Source organism: Fundulus heteroclitus, chromosome 9, assembly GCF_011125445.2.
Source record: "Fundulus heteroclitus isolate FHET01 chromosome 9, MU-UCD_Fhet_4.1, whole genome shotgun sequence".
NCBI classification, from domain to species: domain Eukaryota; kingdom Metazoa; phylum Chordata; class Actinopteri; order Cyprinodontiformes; family Fundulidae; genus Fundulus; species Fundulus heteroclitus.
In genome coordinates this window covers 33,049,766-33,068,889 of record NC_046369.1, presented here as the reverse complement: position 1 = coordinate 33,068,889, position 19,124 = coordinate 33,049,766, and the positions used below count along the sequence as shown (strand labels likewise).

The 19,124-nt window shown below is 42.2% G+C and overlaps 2 protein-coding genes across 3 annotated transcripts in view; one reads left to right on the top strand and one right to left on the bottom strand.

Moving 5' to 3' along the window:
* Positions 1-2,600: 2,600 nt before the first annotated feature.
* On the bottom strand, positions 2,601-16,437 carry tomm70a (translocase of outer mitochondrial membrane 70 homolog A (S. cerevisiae)). The gene is made up of 12 exons (XM_012861233.3): positions 16,126-16,437; positions 12,949-13,122; positions 12,478-12,604; positions 12,271-12,380; positions 7,754-7,902; positions 6,932-7,139; positions 6,539-6,673; positions 5,497-5,604; positions 5,223-5,339; positions 4,419-4,516; positions 4,215-4,337; positions 2,601-4,137 (listed from the first exon to the last, which is right to left on the bottom strand). The coding sequence occupies exons 1-12, from the start codon at positions 16,357-16,359 to the stop codon at positions 3,984-3,986; spliced, it is 1,737 nt and encodes a 578-aa protein (XP_012716687.2). The 5' UTR covers positions 16,360-16,437; the 3' UTR covers positions 2,601-3,983.
* lnp1 (leukemia NUP98 fusion partner 1) overlaps positions 16,405-19,124 on the top strand; it is a 24,040-nt gene continuing 21,320 nt past the window's right edge. The window contains exon 1 of one of the 2 annotated variants that reach the window (XM_036141529.1): positions 16,405-16,484. In XM_036141529.1, the coding sequence (XP_035997422.1) occupies positions 16,464-16,484 (21 nt within the window). In that variant the 5' untranslated portion in view covers positions 16,405-16,463. The remainder of the gene's footprint in view (positions 16,485-19,124) is intronic. The other variant, XM_012861095.3, reaches the window with a different exon arrangement.

Here is a 19,124-nt window from a genome sequence, read left to right as displayed (position 1 = left end):
CTTTTCTCCTTTTCCATCAGGTAGCCTTAAAAAGAAGTGATTTGAGGGTGTTTATAAGTACCTAATGTATATACTGTGTCAGCCGCTCTGTAAAAACAGAAATTGGCAATGTTATTATGAAAGCATATCCTGATTGATACTATATAGCAAGAAACGGGAGCCGCCTGGAGCCGTTTGAAGCATCCCTTGTTGCTATAGTAACAAGTTTGCCTTTGAGTGTCTCTGTGGGCTAATGTATTCTCAGCTCTTAAATACGGTGATGAATTGACCTCGTCTCTAACAGTTTGATGTAGCTCTCAGAGGATGGCCTCCGAACCCCTCAGGGCTACAGTCGGATCGCTCCAGGAGGTTCAGCCATTGTAGTCAAAGACGGTCTGAGAAACTCTGTTGTTTCCTTCTCATTCACTTTATTATGCAGTTGAGTTCCTCAGACAGCTTCACTGAAAATATGCTCTCTCCTTACGTTTGCCTCCTTGACTCGCATAGGAAATGTTTGTGGTAACGAGGACTCTGCTGTGCTCCCAACAGGAATAAATTATTGACTGACTAGCTGTGTCCTCGGATCAGTTTGCATTTTTGGTCGGATTGGTCAAAGCTGCCGGCTCCTGTTGCCTCATCGCTGTTATGTCATTTTGGGCACCAGCAGTGGCAGCGTTACCCAGTTACATGCGGTTTATGTTCTCATTAAACTCTCTCTTCCCATAATTGCTCCAGCTTACTTATGCATTTGCTTTAAGGTGACCTGTGAACGCAGCATGGGTAGCCCTTTGAGTGGCAACTTCTGTTTCTAGACCACTCTAAATTGTATTCATTTGTAATCATCCTACTAAAAACTAAAGACTCTCTTGAGAGATGACAAAAGAGCTCAGCTCGAATCAAACTGTCTTGTTTGTCTTTTGTCCTGTCCGATCTTGTATCGCCCATTTATTGTGTCGTAACTTTTCAGTATTCTGGCGGACTGGAACGTCCTGGACTGGGAGTCTTTCCATCCTTCTGTAACACCATTGACAGGACGGCGACCACTATATCTAAATGAAACGAGTATAATTACTTTGCACCTTACTGTACCGCTATTATTTTCTAAGCATTTCCGTTTTTAATAAATGGAGATTATTGGACTGCATTTGTTGACCTGTTTATTGGAAATGTCCCGTTGATCAAACTTAATATGTATGTAGGGAGAGATCTGCCCGTCAATCTGAGCTTGATTCTGATCTCAGTGTAACGGTAAAGAGGGGAGGGGTTCCTTTGCTCAGAGTAAAAATTAGTACATTTTAAACGCATGCACATTTATTTTGGGTTAAATCAAATTAAGAACTATTATTTGTTCTTTTTGGTAGAACTGCTGGTTGGATTTTACCCAGGTATATTGTTTACAGCTTACTTTAGAGATGTAACCCACCCAACTGCTCAAATGATCTTTTCCTCAGGATCCACTGTCCTGTATGTTTTAGAGCAAACCTTTCTCTGACATGGAGAAGTCTTATATTGGAAAATGTTGTGAACACAATATATATTTCTGTTAATAGAATCAAAGCTTTGTCATTATAAGCTACCATGATGACATGTTAATGACATAATAATAATGAGACTCCCCGGAGGGCTTAAGTGTGCATATAGTCCTCATCAGCTAGCTAATTCACTTATTTTCATGTCAGGAAGATGGCAGTCTATAATACTGTGCAATAACTTTAGTTGCAGAATTGCTTAATTTGCATGGATGTCTAAACAGACAGACCCTGAGGGATGTAGGTGTGTGTGAATACTCATTAGCTAGTGATTTTTATGAGATCAGAAACCTGTGTTAGCAGTAGTGTTTGTCACATGTAACAGACTATGAACCGGGTTTATTGATTTTGATGGCCCTCACAGCTTTGGGAAAGAAGCTGTTTTTAAGTGTTAGTTTTTCATTTAATGTTCCTGAATCTTTTCCCTGATGGAAGTGGGACAACAGGGCACTGCCTGGATGGGATCTGTGCCCATGAGTCTGGCCCTTTTCTGGACTTGTGCTGCATAGACTGAGTCCTACATGCTCCTGTGCTGACCTCAGCACCCGGACTAAATCTCTCCTCTCCTGCACGGTGCAGCTCTCATACCACAGTTACGTTGAGACACAAAATGCTTTCTTTGGTAGCTCTATGCATTTTTTTTTTTTTAGCAGTTTAGTGGAAAGTTCAGTCTGTTTTAGTTTCCTGAGAAAAAAGGCTGTTGACACAGCCCTGCAGCGTTCCTGTGTTGGGGATCAGATGTGCGTTCGCTATCCTCACCACCTGAGGCCTGTTGGTGAATTAGTCACTGATCCAAGAGCAGAGAGGTGTGGATAATCCCATGTTGTGGAGCTTCAGGGCCAGCACGCCTGGGAGCAAGATGTTGAATGCTGAGCTGAAGTCCATGAAGAGCATCCTAAAGGTGTTGGGATGCTGCAGATGAGTCAGGGCCGTGTGAAGTGCTAATGAGACAGCGTCCTCTGTAGAACGATTGTCCCTGTAGGTGAACTGCAGACTGTCCAGGCCGACAGGGAAGGCATCGACGTGTTTCAGGAGGATCCTCATGACTGGAGTCAGTGCAACGGGACAATGACACTCACGAGGTCAAATTCATTCAAAGAATCAGAACTTTATTAGGATTTTCATTATTTCCACTTTGGTCACCATGAACATTAAACAGTTTTTTTTTTTTTTTAAATCAGTCATAACTTGGGTTACATCTGTTTTTTTTCTCTTGGGGTTAAATCCTGTTAACTTTGAGCAGTCCCTCTGCGTTCAGATTCTCTGATTTACCCGATGTGTAAAAATCTGCCACTGCTGCTTCGGGAGGGATCGGGTCTCAGAGCTGGAGGGGTCTTTTAGTTCTGTAAAAACTGAAAAGAAAAACTCTGTGCATGCCAAATTAAATACAGTTGGGTACTTAAATAATAAAAAAACACATAGGGAAGCTATTCGATGAGAAAACAGGTCTGAAGAGACCGCCTGGGCCGGGACCCATAAGGTCAGCAATGTGAAGATCCTTTTAGAAAATGAGGGGAGAAAAATAGCAAAGGTCTTAAGAACTTGGACAAATGCTGGAATCAAACATAAATGAAAAACGACCACGATAAAAAAAAAAAGATTAATCTCGATTCACTCATGAGCTAGAAAATCCCCTCCAACTTATTCCATGTGATATCTGCAGAGACTGGAGGATATTTAAAAATAAAAAAAACACATATGGCTAAGTCTGTCTGATAAAAGCGGCTTTGTCCAAGTCACGTATACATTAAGAGTTTTCTAGTGTTCAAGACAGCTTGAGCATTGCATTTACATTTACAAAGTGAGCATGCTGCACAAAGTTTTGATATTAAAAAAAACAGAACAAAAACAGGCAAACCCATAGTTACAAAAAAAAAAAAAAAAAAAGATTAAACAGGCCTCTTTTGGGGCCAGTATCCATGGGATCCATTCCAGCATTGCAAATAGACATTTCACAACAGGCTACAGTTATCATCTTGCATTCACAACTGAAGATCTATGTTACAAAATGGAAGCAGCTGAGAAAACCCCTTCAGATCAGCATGAAGTGCCACGTGAACACTGCATCACAACCTCAGAACTCTCCAAAGTATTTAAAGGTTACAAAAAGCCAAAAAGTCAGTGATCGGATCAACAAACGGCACACGTCTGTGCTCTTCTGTGAATTACTTTGAACAGACATACATGGACATTCATATACGTTTTCCCTCCACCCTTTATTTTGAGTACCGAAACGATTTCACAATTTTGCTTGGGCTGAAACAGGTGACGGCAAGGAGCAGCGTTGGTCAAACCGCATCCGGACACAGAGACAACCAGAGACCGGGCTCGTGAATAGAGATCCTCCTGTTGCCGTTCTAACACCATACGACATGTTCAGGGTATTCTTTTCCATGATAATATGCAGTATTTCTTTACAAATCACATTTATTTCAAACGGTAACACAGTTGGGTGTTGACGGCTCGGCTGGGACGTTACAGCGTGGGGGGCTTGAGGCCGTACTTGCGAGCCACTTCCGTCTGGGCGTACGCCGCGTCGCATAGCGAGTACAAATGGGACATCTCCATCTCGGACTTGGCGAGGTTAATGGCCTTGTTGAACATGTCTATCGCTTTGTCCAGGTTGCCCCTGGGAAAAAAAAAAAGAAGACTTACTGTAAGCTCTTGGAAACATAAATCACTTTGATGGCTTGTTTTTTAACTCACCTTTGAACTTCAATGGTTCCCATAGTTTCATAGGCAAAGTCACATTTGTTGTCAATCTCAATTGCCTTACTTATGAGCTCCAGACCCAAGTCAAGGTCTTGCTTCCACTGAAGCTGCAACAAACTGAATATATATTCAACAATTAGTCAAAGAATCTCAAAAATAAATGATCAATGTGGCAAATAATGAGGGAATCAGGCCCACCCTTTGTGAACATATGTAGTAGCGTTGTCTGGCTCCAGTTCGATGCACTTGTCGTACATTTGATCCGCTTTTCCAAACTGCTGCTGGTCGGTTAAAGCCTGAGGACGACAAGAAATCACTGTCCCTCAGTAGCTTCACAGTCAATAGCATTTAATCGGTTCTGCTAGACTACAAGCAAGCTCTAGTTTGAATGAAACGTGCTGGTCAGCAAGGGCTGATTGTGGTTTAAAGATTTGATTTTTGATTTGATTTGTCTTCCTTTCAGGTTCTCCGTGTTCTAAGCCACTTCATCCCGCTGAGGCTTCTGCTAATCTTTCTGTAGCCACAGATGCAGGCGGGCTTGATGCTGCAGTTACATGTTAGTGGACGACTACATATTTTAGAAATAAGTGACAATGGAAAGATCCTCTTGATGATCATCTTATTACAAAACTAATATTCATCCACCAAATGTCCAATAGCAGAAAAACAACAAAATCAAAGCCCCCAAATAATCAAAACAAAGGAAAAGGCAGTGACGAGGGTAGCTGTGTTCTTTTGCAATTGTCTTTAATAACGATTCTCTATATCATAATCCAGCCTTTACCTTAATTAACTTCATTTATATAACTGGTGTCCTCGTGTGAAATCAATCCACCGATCTATACGTTTTTTTTTTTAAAAAAAGATCACAACCTTTGTGAGGAATGTTACGCAGGTTTCAGGCCCCGTTTTGTGTGTAGGCAAGCCTTATAAATGAGGCCCCATAACCTCCAAACCAAGGCAGCTCTTTTTAGAAATGAACTCTCAGCACAGGAACCATACCTGAGCATAAAGAGCATAGCCTTCAGCACATTTTGGAAACCTTCGGATTACGTCCTCAAAGCCATCCATGGCCGTCTGTACCTGCGACGGGTGGTTTCCAGTATAAGCTTGTCTGTACTGAAGGACAAAAAAGAAGAACTCAAAATATTGTCTTAAAATATATTGCACACGCTTGTTTACATCAGGCATGAAATTAAAATCCAAAATCTTAATTTAAACAATGAAACGGCGTCAGGCAAAGAAGAGCCTCGGTTCATTTTATACGATTACTCACAAGTGCAAAGCACTTCTGTGCCTGTGCCAGTGCCGAGTCAGGCCTGAGGCGGATGCACTCATCGAAGTCTCCCACTGCTTCGTCCACCTGGTCCAGCAGGATCTTCAGCTGAGAGGAGACACACAGATCTTTTCAGAGAACCGCCATCGTCCTCATCTTGCATCATTATCCCTCACAGCCTTTGCAGATAGAGGCTTCATGCAAAGCAGCGGGGAGGGAAGCTGTCGGCTTTGATACACTGAAGACTGACTTCTGATCCCTATAATAATCTTTTACTATGTTTTAAGCTTTAACTCAAAGGCTCCTTGTTGCTGGAATCAGCGTCAGTTTATTTAGTGCTCAAAGAAAAAAGTAAGAGGGAGTTTACTGGGAATGATTATGAAACCCACAGTGGCATTAGACAACGTAGCCAGTGTCTTCTGCCCTAAACGTGTCCCAGCATCTTGATTTCATTTTTTTATTATTAGGATATGCAACCAGGAGCACTTGATCTCCTACATAAATGACAATAAGCTCTAACCAAATGTTATTTCCACACCAATAAACTGAGAAGTATGGATTTATGAAAAGAAGGTAAACTTTCACATTTTTCACATTGCCACCATTTAGCAGAATTTTATGTGACAGACCAACACAAAGTTAAAGGAAGAAAATACTGGATTTACAAACTTTTATTGATAAATATCTAAAAAGTGTGGCAGACATACATTTCTCAATCCCTTTATTCTGAAAACCTAAAAAACATCCAGGAAATGGATGTAATCTGTGTAATCTTGCATTTTTCTCAGCAGACTACTGCGCTGGTCCATTTTCTTCATTGCTAATGTCATTTCACAGATTTTCTCAATACAGATGAGTTTTAGGTGAGGATAAAGTTCCTTTACTAGATTATTACATTTAAAGTGACTACGATGTGGAAATTGGAATGGCTAGCGTAGGCTAAAAGCACAAAATAGGAAAAAAAAAATAGATAAAAACAACAGTAAGCGTGACGGATGATAAATGAACCAACAGAAAGCACATCCTCCGCCCTCCTTCCTACCTGGCCCCGGTGGTGATATACGTCCGGGTTGCGGGTGTCAATCTCGGCGGCCATGTTGAAATCTTGCGTAGAGAGCATAGGCTGCTGCTGCTGCATGTACATGCTGCCACGCTTGATCAAAGCGTTTGCTCGTAGCTGTACGGTGGATTAAAAGGGTAGAAAGACCAACTGTCAGTCGTCCATAGGACAAACAAGCTCTATTCTTCTTTTGGGAGAATGAAATCCTCGAGCACATGCTCATGACAGAGTGAAATATAAACCCTGTTACACTATACGATTATCGATTAATTTGCAACGAGGCTTTAACGCCTTCATGTTTTTGCCGTCTGTTCTAACCACTGGTTTTACCAACATACGCCAATCTACAAGGTATTGCTGATGAAAAGTGTGTACCTTCACATTAGCCTCCTGCATGTTGATGACCTGGTCCAGGTCAGGCTGGGCAGCAGTAGCATTTCCTATCAGCAGGTAGAAGGTGGCTCGCAGCAGCAGCGCCTCCGCAGCGTATCGGCCTCCTGACTCGATCTCCTTGGTGCATTCGCTGATGATTTTGTCGTAGTTCTCCTCATCCATGTACTGCTTCGCCTTCAAGTAGCCAGAGCTGAAAAATGGAGGACAAACACAATCGAAATAAAGCAAAAGTTTTACGGAGGATGTCTGAAACTTACCAGTCAAACGCGGTCGTTCAAACATTATGTAAAGAACCTCGTCACTATAATTTGGAGACTAATAACACATTTAACTTGCTTACAAAAAATTGTTTGTCAAATTAAATGGTTGTTTTTTTTGACCCCGGCATGTGATGTGTTTTTTTTTTTTAAACCAATGGTAAAAAACCCAGTTTTTCAAACTGAATGTGGTTAGAAAGATGCTCTTGTCTAAGATGAAGGAGCTTGCAATGAAAAAAATAACAAGAGCTTTGTATTTTAAATACTTAAAGATACAATAAGTCACTTTTGAAAGCAGACTATGAAAAAAACAAATGACATTTGCATATTTAAAAAAAGAAAAAATTAAAGGAAAAAGCAACAAATAAGATGTATTTTAAGAATTTAAGTTTGAAAATCTCAGTTTATTTAACGTTTTAATCATTGGTTTGATTAAATTTGTTTTTTAAACCATGCCAATCAATTATTTCTATGGAACATGTCAGCATGCCCTTCTCTAAGGTTGGTTACTAAATAAATAAAAAGCAGGTTGTATGAATGTTCAGACCTCTCGGTGATTTCTGCTGCTTCCCCCTCCTTGTCCTTGTCTTCATCTTTCTTCTCCCCCTTCTGCTGCGGCTGGGAGATGATGTCATCCGTGAACGAGCTAAAGTACGACTTAATGAACTGAGGGGAAGGCATCATCGGCTCTCGATTCTGCAGAGAGATAAAACAAAATATCACCTTAGAAATATATATTTTAAAACCTAATGTGTACTCTATATGGACCTGAGTCATAAAACCAGGCATTTACCAACTAGCGGCCCAGTTTAATAATTAAGATCAATGCTATTCCTATGGTATAAACTCAGTAGCTGTAAAGGGTCTGCAGTGGAATCATGATCGACATTAACCAACGACATTCTGGATGCTGCAGCCTCTGATTTTTTTAACACTAGCTGCACTTCCTGGAGATCAGCCTCGTGTTTCTAAAGATTACGCTTCTAAGTTTGAGTTTAAAACTCTAAAATTTGCAGCACTTCGCAAGACACCTTTAATATTAAAGAAAATATATAGTTATGTTTACATCTTATTCAAAGTTATTTTTATCTTTTTTTATTCGAGTAATTTTGCTTGCTAATCGTGGTCCAATGTCTACAAAATACAAATTAAATTCTTTAACTATTGACTCTAGTTTTTCAAATTTTGTATTTATAAAATAACTTTGAATATCAGTTTAACAAATCTATTTGTTAAAATCTGATTTATTACCTTCCAAGTCTGTTATTTTTACTGTCCTCAAAAACTTGATTTTAATGTTTTTCTTTTGTGTTCTTAAAATAGAGCTTAATTTATTGTTGTAAACCTTGTGATTTTTAATTTTCACTAGTTCTGTTTTTTAAAATACTTCAGTTAAAGTATAATCTTCTATTTTGCAGGCCTTTTGTCATCCATGGCTTCTCTCTGCTGACATCTATTTTTACTGGACAGGTTTGTTGTCGAGTTTCAGCCACTTGGACAAGAATAAATCAAAGGCCTCATTTGGATCTTCCACATACACCCCCCCCCCCCTCCCAGTCACACTTTAATAGTTTACATTTGAATGCTTCAACTTTTTCCACGTGTCCTGAGCCTCACTGGTTTGCATGTAGACTTTGGAAAACCTCTGTCCTTCTTCATACTTGAGATATTCACAAACATTGGAAAATAGTGAATAATATCACTTAGCAGGAAGCCATTTGCTGTTTTATTTTATTTTATGAATGTTAGTGAAAATACTATCTATAAGAATAGCACTTTGAGTTATTCTACATGGTTCATTAATTACAGGTCTTACACAGGTAAACATTTCATTTATAAAATCCGTCCGTCCGTTTTCTTCCGCTTATCCGGGGTCGGGTCGCGGGGGCAGCAGCTTCAGTGGGGAGGCCCAGACGTCCCTCTCCCCAGCCACTTGGGCCAGCTCCTCTGGGGGAATCCCAAGGCGGTCCCAGGCCAGCCGGGAGACATAGTCCCTCCAGCGTGTCCTGGGTCTTCCCCTGGGCCTCCTCCCGGTGGGACGTGCCCGGAACACCTCACCAGGGAGGCGTCCAGGAGGCATCCTGACCAGATGCCCGAGCCACCTCAACTGGCTCCTCTCGACGTGGAGGAGCAGCGGCTCTACTCTGAGTCCTCCCCGGATGACTGAGCTCCTCACCCTATCTCTAAGGGAGAACCCAGACACACTACGGAGAAAACTCATTTCAGCCGCTTGTATCCGGGATCTCGTTCTTTCGGTCACGACCCAAAGCTCGTGACCATCGATGAGGGTAGGAACGTAGATCGACCGGTAAATCGAGAGCTTCGCCTTTTGGCTCAGCTCTCTCTTCACCACAACGGATCGGTACAGCGCCCGCTTCACAGCAGACGCCGCACCAATCCGCCTGTCGATCTCCCGCTCCATCTTCCCCTCATTCGTGAACAAGACCCCAAGATACTTGAACTCCTCCACTAGGGGCAGCACATCCTCCCCAACCCGGAGAAGGCACTCTACCCTTTTCTGGTTCAAGACCATGGTCTCGGATTTGGAGGCACTGATTTTCATCCCGGCCGCTTCGCACTCGGCTGCGAACCGCTCCAGTGAGAGCTGTAGGTCACGCCCTGATGAAGCCAATAGGACCACGTCATCCGCGAATAGCAGAGACGCAATCCTAAGGCCACCAAAACGGATCCCCTCAACACCTTGGCTGCGCCTAGAAATTCTGTCCATAAAAGTTATGAACAGAATCGGTGACAAAGGGCAACCTTGGCGGAGTCCAACTCTCACCGGAAACGAGTCCGACTTACTGCTGGCAATGCGGACCAGACTCTGACACCGGTCGTACAGAGACCTGACAGCCCTTATTAAAGGGCCCGGTACTCCATACTCCCGGAGTACCCCCCACAGGATCCCTCGGGGGACACGGTCGAATGCCTTCTCCAGATCCACAAAGCACATGTAGACTGGTTGGGCAAACTCCCATGCCCCTTTCAGGATCCTGCTCAGGGTATAGAGCTGGTCCAGTGTTCCACGGCCAGGACGAAAACCAGGCATTGAGCCACAATGCCTGGTTTTATTTATAAAATAATTAGTTAATTTATGTGTCCTATCTTAGTAAATCAATATTGAAATCTCCACATACAAAACCTGATATTTTTTATTATTTAATTTTCCCAGTACTTTAGACATACAATTTATAAACACAATGTGTGATCCCGGTGTTCTATAAATACAACTTAGAAATATACTATTATCTTTGTCAGTTTGTATCTGAATAGTCAAGCTCTCCATTACACCATCTATAATTAAACTATCAATAACTTTATAAATAAGGCATTAAAGAAATCATATCCCAACTTAAATTGATCACTGATTTCCCCAGTTAGCCACATTTCTGTTACTATAATGACTTGAAAAGCAAACGTTAAAGATTATAAGCATTTCTGGATTTTGTCAAAGTTGGTTTTCAGACTCCTATTAAAATGAACAAGTGAAAAACCATCCAAAGTAGCTTTTTAAACCGATCCTCTGAGTAATACTAAACATTGAGGTTATGCTCTGTGAGTAAATGCATTTCAGGGTCAATATTATTATGATAATTACAGGCTTTGTAGGCTGTTGAATCTAAATAACTAAAACCTATGTTCCCAAAATGTCCTTCAACGTGACCACCATCACCCTGTATGAAGTCAAGGCTGACCTCATCAGGAATACAGAAAAGCAGCGCATTATTGTTCATAACGTATAAAAAAAAAAAATTGTATTAATGATGTACGTCCACATATTTTAAAAAAGCAATCCACCTGCAGCGCGTTGCTTGTATTGCTCCAGTTCCTGTAGGCTTGCTATAGTACTGGCTTGACTTGGGCTGATCCATTTCATTTTATTCACACCTTTCCATTTCTTGTCCACGTAGTTTAGAGTTTGTCTTGCTTCTCCCGTAATGCGGCCGTGTTTTGCTAGTTCAGCATTTTTTCAGATGATCAAACTGAGCAGTTTGCTAAAGTTACGACTTGGGTTTTTTTCTAACATTTTTCACTGGGGTTCCAGTTACTTGTGAGCAACCAGAACTCAAAGTAGTTCTCCAGCATCATAAACTTAGAGTTTTGCTCTAAACATCATGAAACTTAGGGACTCAGGTTTCAGCTTCTTTCTGCACGTGTGCCATTTGTTCGCCTGACCTGCAGGCAGAGCAAGTTTCATGACACACACAGAGCCTCCATACAGCGATACAACCTCATTAGTTAGAGAAAGTGCAATGGGCAAAAAGATTACTGCAGCCTGTAGTAGTTTTACAAGCTGTGCACAGGAAAAAAGATTTTTTTTCAGAACTGGCCGCTGGAAGACGGTACACCAGGGGTCTCAATCCCCCGTCCTTCAGAGCCACTGTCCCGTAGCTTTCACATCCATCCCTGCAACAACACACGTCTGTACAAAGGGCTGAATTAGCTCCAAGGCTAGTCATAAGGTCTGCATAAGGCCTGGTGATGAGCCGGTTGTTTGGCAGAGGCGTGCTGAACAGGGATACGACCAAACATTGCAGAACAGCCCAGGGCTTTAGCTGGAGACCCCTAGAGTATACTAGCGCTGTGCATGCAAATCGATAAAGATTAACATCGATGTTTTTAAAAATGATTTAAAATCGATATTCTAGCTTTCAATATCGATATACCTCTCAACCCCTAGGGGGCGTAATAACAGAGCGCCATTACTGTTCACAGCTAGGAATCTAAAATCAGACGTTTGGGCACATTTTTGGTTAAATGCATTGAACCAAATGCACTTTATGTTCCTGTTAATATATCAGTGTTCAATAAATTCAACATAAATATAATATTTGGCTGGTTTTGTTGATTGAATGACTGAGCATTAATTTGAAAGTAATAAATCTCGATATTGGAGTCAAATCAAATCAAGCTGAGCTGTATTGAGAATCGTATTGAATCGTCAACCATCTATCAAGAATCGTATTGTATCGGCTCATCTTAGATGATACCCGACCCTAGAGTTTACTAACAACATTTAAAAACTCTGCCTTGCACACATGTTTCAAATGAATCCAATACCTTGTATTTTTCTTTGGCCTTCTCTTTCCCCAGCTGTTTCAACACCTTGTCAGCAAGCAGCATGCTCTGCTGGTTCTGGAAGGCCTCCAGAATACACACCGCTGTGACATCTGCGCACAAACAAAACAACGGACCCCGGTCGGCGAGAGTCGAAGCTTTGCAGAACAATGCTAACGGACATCTAGTCAAAGAGCCAGGAAGTCTCACCTTCTAGGCACTCCTTCTTGTTGTCCAGTTTTTCCAGAGCCTTAGCCCGCCTGAACAAAGCCTTGATGTAGCGCGGGTTCATTTCCACCGCCTGAGAGCAATCCTGGACCACTTCTGTCCACTTCAGCTGAAACGACAGGTAAACCTCGTTATGCAGAGAGTCGCGTTGACTAGCATAAAACCAACAAAACAATGGAAAAGTAGAAGAAAAAAAGACTCCCACAATATTCTACAGCAGACTTTCCACCAACATGTAGATTTTGTTTTCAGACGAGCCTTTTCACACACGCTAAAAAACATTTTAAGAACCATTCCCCGTCATTCAAACAATCCCCTTTCTGGAAATTAAACATGGCTTCTGGATTAGACTGCGTCTACTTTAGCTGTTCGTTTTCCCTCCATGTGGTTGATCCACACACTGGATCAGACTCGCCAAATACAACCACACGACACGCTGGCGACGGCGCTGACCTGCTGCTCGTACGCTGCGGCTCTGTTCTGGTAAAACGTTGACAGGTCGGTCTTCTGCTCTTTGGGGCACAGAGCGATGGCCTCGGTGTAGCACTGGATGGCCTTGTCGTACTTGCCGGCCTTAAAGTACTTGTTGCCTTTATTCTTTGCAGCCTGGGCGCGGTCCAAAGGGCTCTAAATGAGAGACCAACAAAATAAATTAGTCAGAGGTTAATGAGAAACTTCAGGGACTAAAGTCTGATGTGAGGCGACAGTGATGCGGGAATTTTGATTACAGATCAATCAGAGGGGCTTGATGCTTTACGCCCGGCCCACAATGCATCGTTCTCACTGCATGTGACAAAAAAAAATAAGATACCTTAAGGTTAAGCTACAGACCCCCAGACTGAAGAAAAAGGGAATAATCTGAGACAATGGACAGCCGATTTAAGTGAAAGTCAAGATCAGGATCTTTTCATCTGAGGGAACAGGAAAGCTAAGGGAAGATGATCATTTTCACGCATTAAGTATTTAATGTGAGCAACAGATTATTCATACAACGAACTGATTTGCTGGTACAAACCTTGGGCTTTAGCTCAAAGGCTGAAATTTAAGGAAGATTTAATGACGCCTTGTTTCCCCTAAATGAATACAAACTACACGTACATGGTAATAATGCGTGTCGAGTTTTTTTCCTCCTAAGAAAACAAAATATTCTCATAAATAAACAAGATTCTTATATTCATCTTTGCTGAGATATTTTTTTATGTTTCATAGTGTTTTCAAAGCATTAGAGAGAAGCTATAATAGGAATGGGTGACCTGGACTTCAAATTTGATCATGGCGTGTTCTGGTATTTTAGAAAAGTGTCAAGAAAGGGAGGTGTGACTGCACTTCAAATAAAATCCAGCTTTTATCAATCAGGCTGCTTCATGAAAACGCTTCTGTGCAACCGGGCAGCCTGCAAGGGTCGCATTAAATCACGTTTCAAACCGTAAACGCACCATTTTGATTCTTGAAGATTATCTGCCTCCATTTGCATGATAAAAAAATGACAATGATTACAAATGTTACACAAATCTCAAAGCCTGTGTTTAAACCAGCCGATATTAATCAGCTTCACACCGCAGTTTGAAAGGTAGAACGGAAAAAAAAACAAAAAAAATGCCACGACTCTTAGAGGAGCGCTTTGCTCGCATTTATTGAACGTGAGAAAAGAGCTTCTTTAGTTCAGCGGGAAGCAGAAGAAACACTAACGTCTAGTTTTAATGATTACCATCATGGTCAGGCTCCTGCTAATAATGTGCGTTTATCCCACCTGGCTGACATAACCATTAAAACCTTATTCACCGACTAGTGGCTATGCTAATAAAAAACTCCCAGCTTTGTTGATTGTCTGGCCAGCGCCACATCTCCGACGCATCGCTGCAGGAGCGCCGACCGTTAGACTTTTGCTGCTGTCCACCGCTTTCTGAAGACATTTTTCTCTGTCTTCTCTTCACACACGGGAGAGCAGTCCTCTGCCTTTAACCTGCTGAAATCACCTCAGCTTTCTTAAACTTGGACCCGACAGCCCGCTCACACTCCACAGGTATGCCATAATAACAATAATAATCATATTATGAGGCCGTTTATCTGAATGGAACACTCTGGTGTTAATTTTGTCCCGAAGTTTCAAAAACATCGAACGAGCTGAGATACAACCTTTCTAATAAGAGCCGTAAGGACAATCTACAGCACTTTGAAATTTAGATTCTACTTTTTTTATTAATAAAATCTACTTAAGTTTCCTCTGTGTTCTTAAAAAAAACACACACACACAACGGTTTGTTAAAATGTGGATATGGACACACCAGATGCATTGTGGGACAGAAGCTCGTTGACATTCAGGTACAGGTTCTATTGATGGCAGACGGCAACAGATTCTATTTAAAGCAGCTTTATATATCTATATCTATATATATATCTATATATATATATATCTATATATATATATATATATATATATATATATATATATATATATATATATATGTGTGTGTGTGTGTGTGTGTGTGTGTGGACTTGTATTACAAATATAGGAAGTGGACATGATTTCCGTCATTTAAGTGGATAGACTGAGGTTTATGAAGACTGAGTGTAAATCAACGAAGATTTAAGGGCTTTTCTCTCTACAGCAAGTAATTGATAATGCTCTGTTGTTGTTCCTCTTCCTTATTTCTGATTTAGGGTGGCCCACGTCTAGGCTTGCTTGTTGTTGTTTGCACACAAGCACGAGTGATTGCCTTTTGTGTGGCATAAAAAAAGCTAAATTAATGAAGCAGTCTCAGCAGTGGGTGCGTTAGACTGGGTTTTATCCCCAGAACTGGGTTTCTTCCTCAAAAACAGGAGACATGGCCAATGCAGGGATAGGCATTACGTGACCGACACGGGGGGAAATATTACAACTACTAGTAAGGATAATAAATAATGCTGAAGGGCCCCACTGCAATAACCTTTTGCGTTGTTTACACGTTGTAACTAAATGCTCATTTCCTCCAGTCTCTTCTCTAATGTGCGCTGAACAACAGGTGGGCTTACACACCAGCCTGCTCTCCGTTCACATGTTGCCTGCAGTGGATCAGGATTTCCCTGCAGCCCTTCTGGATGCTGAAGGAGTCCAGTGGGCTCCCCGCGCTGCGGGACGGGAAACACGGGCTGCTCGTTTAATTCACCTGCACAGCAAAGCTCCCCTTCAGCCATCCCCGCCCACCTTGACTGTCTGACCCCGGCGCTAGCCCGCTAGCCTGCAACTTATGCAACGTTGACCAGCTAAGATTTACCATGAGATAAATGTTGCTCATTGGAAGCCTTTAGTATTTTGGAGGCCTCCGTTTTCACCAATTGACGCTTTACACGAGACAGCTTTAACGCAACTAGTCACCCAGAGCGTTTAACCTCGCTGCGCTCAGGTTGGCCCCGCAGACAGCTAGTTAGCGCAGGTTAATCCGCCGCACCGAGCCGCTGGCTGTCGGCCTTGCCCTCCTGAAGGCAGCTGCCGCTGACTGACAGCGGCTCCACCGCCGGGTGTCCTTGAACCGGACTAATGGCGCGGTGACGCGGGCCGGCAGGACCGAGAGCGAGCGGCACGCGGGATCAACCGTGTCAGCGCGAGGAGACTTTAGGACAGACCGCGGAGCCGCCCCGGGCTTTCAGTACCATGTTCCCCTCCTCTGGGTTGGTTCGAGCCGCGCCGTCTTGGCCCTGAACAGGACTGGCGCTGCCTTCTGGCGTCTTCCGCTCCCCGGTCCCTTTCCTCTGCTTCGTCCTGCTGCGGTTCCAGAGGTAAACCGCTCCCACGCCGAGCACGATGGGAGTCCCGACCAACAGTGCCAGCTGCCAGCGGGGTAGCCCGCTCCCAGACTGGGGCTCGACCGGCTTTGAAGCAGACATGATCCACTCCGAACTTAGCAATGTTAGCCAGCCGCTACCAACAGCGTACAGCGTGACTGCTCCTCTTTGGCTGATAGCGCCACGGAAGGTTAACGCTCCGTAGAATGTGGTGCTGCCCCCTGCAGGCAAGGCGGTGCATCGCACCATTCACATATTTAAAACCAGCTGAGCTGGTTATGAGGCAGACATAATGTTTCAATTCAATTCAATTCAATTTTATTTATATAGCGCCAAATCATGAAACATGTCATCTCAAGGCACTTTACAAAATCAAGTTCAATCATATTATACAGATTGGGTCAGATTATACAGATTGGTCAAAAATGTCCTATATAAGGAAACCAGTTGATTGCCTCAAAGTCCCGACAAGCAGCATTCACTCCTGGGGAACCGTAGAGCCACAGGGAGAGTCGTCTGCATTGTCCATGGCTTTGCTGCAATCCCTCATACTGAGCAAGCATGAAGCGACAGTGGGAAGAAAAACTCCCCATTAAGAAAACCTCCAGCAGAACCGGGCTCAGTATGAACGGTCATCTGCCTCGACCGACTGGGGTTACAGAAGACAGAGCAGAGACACAACAAGAGAAACAAAAAAGCACAGAAGCACACATTGATCTAGTAATCTGTTCTACAGTTTGCTTCTTTTGCTAGGTTTTCTTCCCATCAAGATAAAGAAGGTCAGTAAGAAGTGTGTTTCTTATTTATTTTAGCCAAACAGTCACTGAGGAGGAAATCAGCGCATACAAAAATCCCATAATGCATAGCAGAGACCAAGTCAAGATCCTTATCAAAAGGAAACATATGACTGGAACAGCAATATTAGAAACCACCATTTGTACTATTATGAGTTTGGATAGTAATCATATATAGAGGAGGAGTCGGCATCAGCATTACAGGAATAACACACACAGGAATAAACAACACACTTTATAAACTAGGGTAAACATTGAAAAGTGTTAAGTTCATACTGAAAACACCCAGACACAGTCAAACATGTGTTATTGAAACTTACAGTCTTCTTCGTCACCGCAGAGGAATTTGATCCAATCTTCTTTGCAGAATTCTTCAAATTCAACCATATCAGAAGCTATTTAAGCATGACTGACCTGTTTAAGGACATGCAATCAGCATTCAGAGTTAGGTTAGATCTTTGACAAGTGGACGCTTCAAAACGTTTGTTTTTTCTTCGTTTTCAGCTGTAGAGAAATGGACTTCTTATTGGGCTTTGGATCGTTGTCTTGTTGAATAACCCAGGGACCAAAATGCTGTGTTAGTTTTATGCCAAATGTAACGTAAAACACCTTCAACAACATGCCACAGCTGTCCTCGGTCCACAGAGTCTTCTCCAGAAAGTCTTGGGATAATCATTAATGTTCTTGGGGTCTTGTGAGGCGGGCTCTTGTGTTCTTTTTGGTCAGCAGGGAATTTTGCCTTAGAATTCTGCTTGTTGTTGAAACATGAACACTGGTCTGCACTGAGACAAGTGAGACCTGCAGTGCTTCAGATGTTATTTGTTTTTGTCTTTGTGGCACCCTGGATGAATTTTCAAGGTGCCCTCGGAGTGCCCTTTGTTGGTCAGCCACTCCCCTGGTGGAACTCTGTAAAGATAATGGCTCAAAGCTGTGGTTTCCTGGAGTCCCAAAGCTGTGCCTTTTCCAGACCTATAGGTGCCAGTGACTTTGTTTCTCATCTGTTCTTACTCCTTTCATCAGGGGAGGATACATCACTGTTTGAAACCTTTTGGCCTATGTTATGTTGTCTGACAGGTTCTATTTAAGGGACTTCCTGGTTCTATGGGTATGTTTTAACAGGCCAGCATGTAGCTGGTCAAATTTAACTCTGATATCTAAAAATATGATTAAACACAGTTCATTCTTGACTTAATAAGGGAGTGATTTTCCCACAGGGCCAGGCTGGTTTGGATAGCATTTTCCTTTAATACATATAATCCTCATCTGCTTTTTGTATTTATTCAGTTTACCTATCTCTAAGACTAAAATTAGTTTGACAACCTGATACATTAAAGTTTGGTGAAGAAGGCAGCAAAAGACTCAAGCTGTTAGGCATGTTATTTATTTACCAGGACAGTGCACATCGATGACAATACACCTGTAACATGACAGAGTTAGCCAAAGGCTAGTTTTCATCTGTAGTCCTGTTTGTCTATTGTACGGTGGCACCCTAAAGGAAGCATAAAATATTATGAACAATGAGCTAAACAAGAGTCGAAACAACATATTAGGGCTGTGTTCGTCCATTGCAGTATAAAAGCAGCAACAGTAAAGAAGCAATAATACAAGTAAAATTAGTCAGGCGAAGCAGCAGTTATTTTTAAGCACGGGCTGCAGTAACAAAGGGATTAATGTACAAGCATAAAAACGACAATGCAAATGTCATACATTAGTAAACAGGTTAACACATTAGATAGAGACTGAATAAAATGACAAGCATCGTTAATAAAAAAAAAGTTCTGACTTAGGCAAGTTCTGACTTTCCCAGTAAGAATTTCGACTTGTTGTTGGAAACCATACAAATTGCTGGTGCCAGACCTTTGACTCGTCCCAGAAAGCGAGAGCACATCACCCCCATTTTATATTCTTTCCACTGGCTACCAGTAGAGTTCAGGATCCACTTTAAAATTCTCACACTAACACATAGAGCACTAAACAACCAGGCCCCAGATTACTTATGTAATCTTCACACAAAATATACTGTTGCTCATTCCCTTCATTCGGAAGGACAGATTCTGTTAATTATTCCACGTA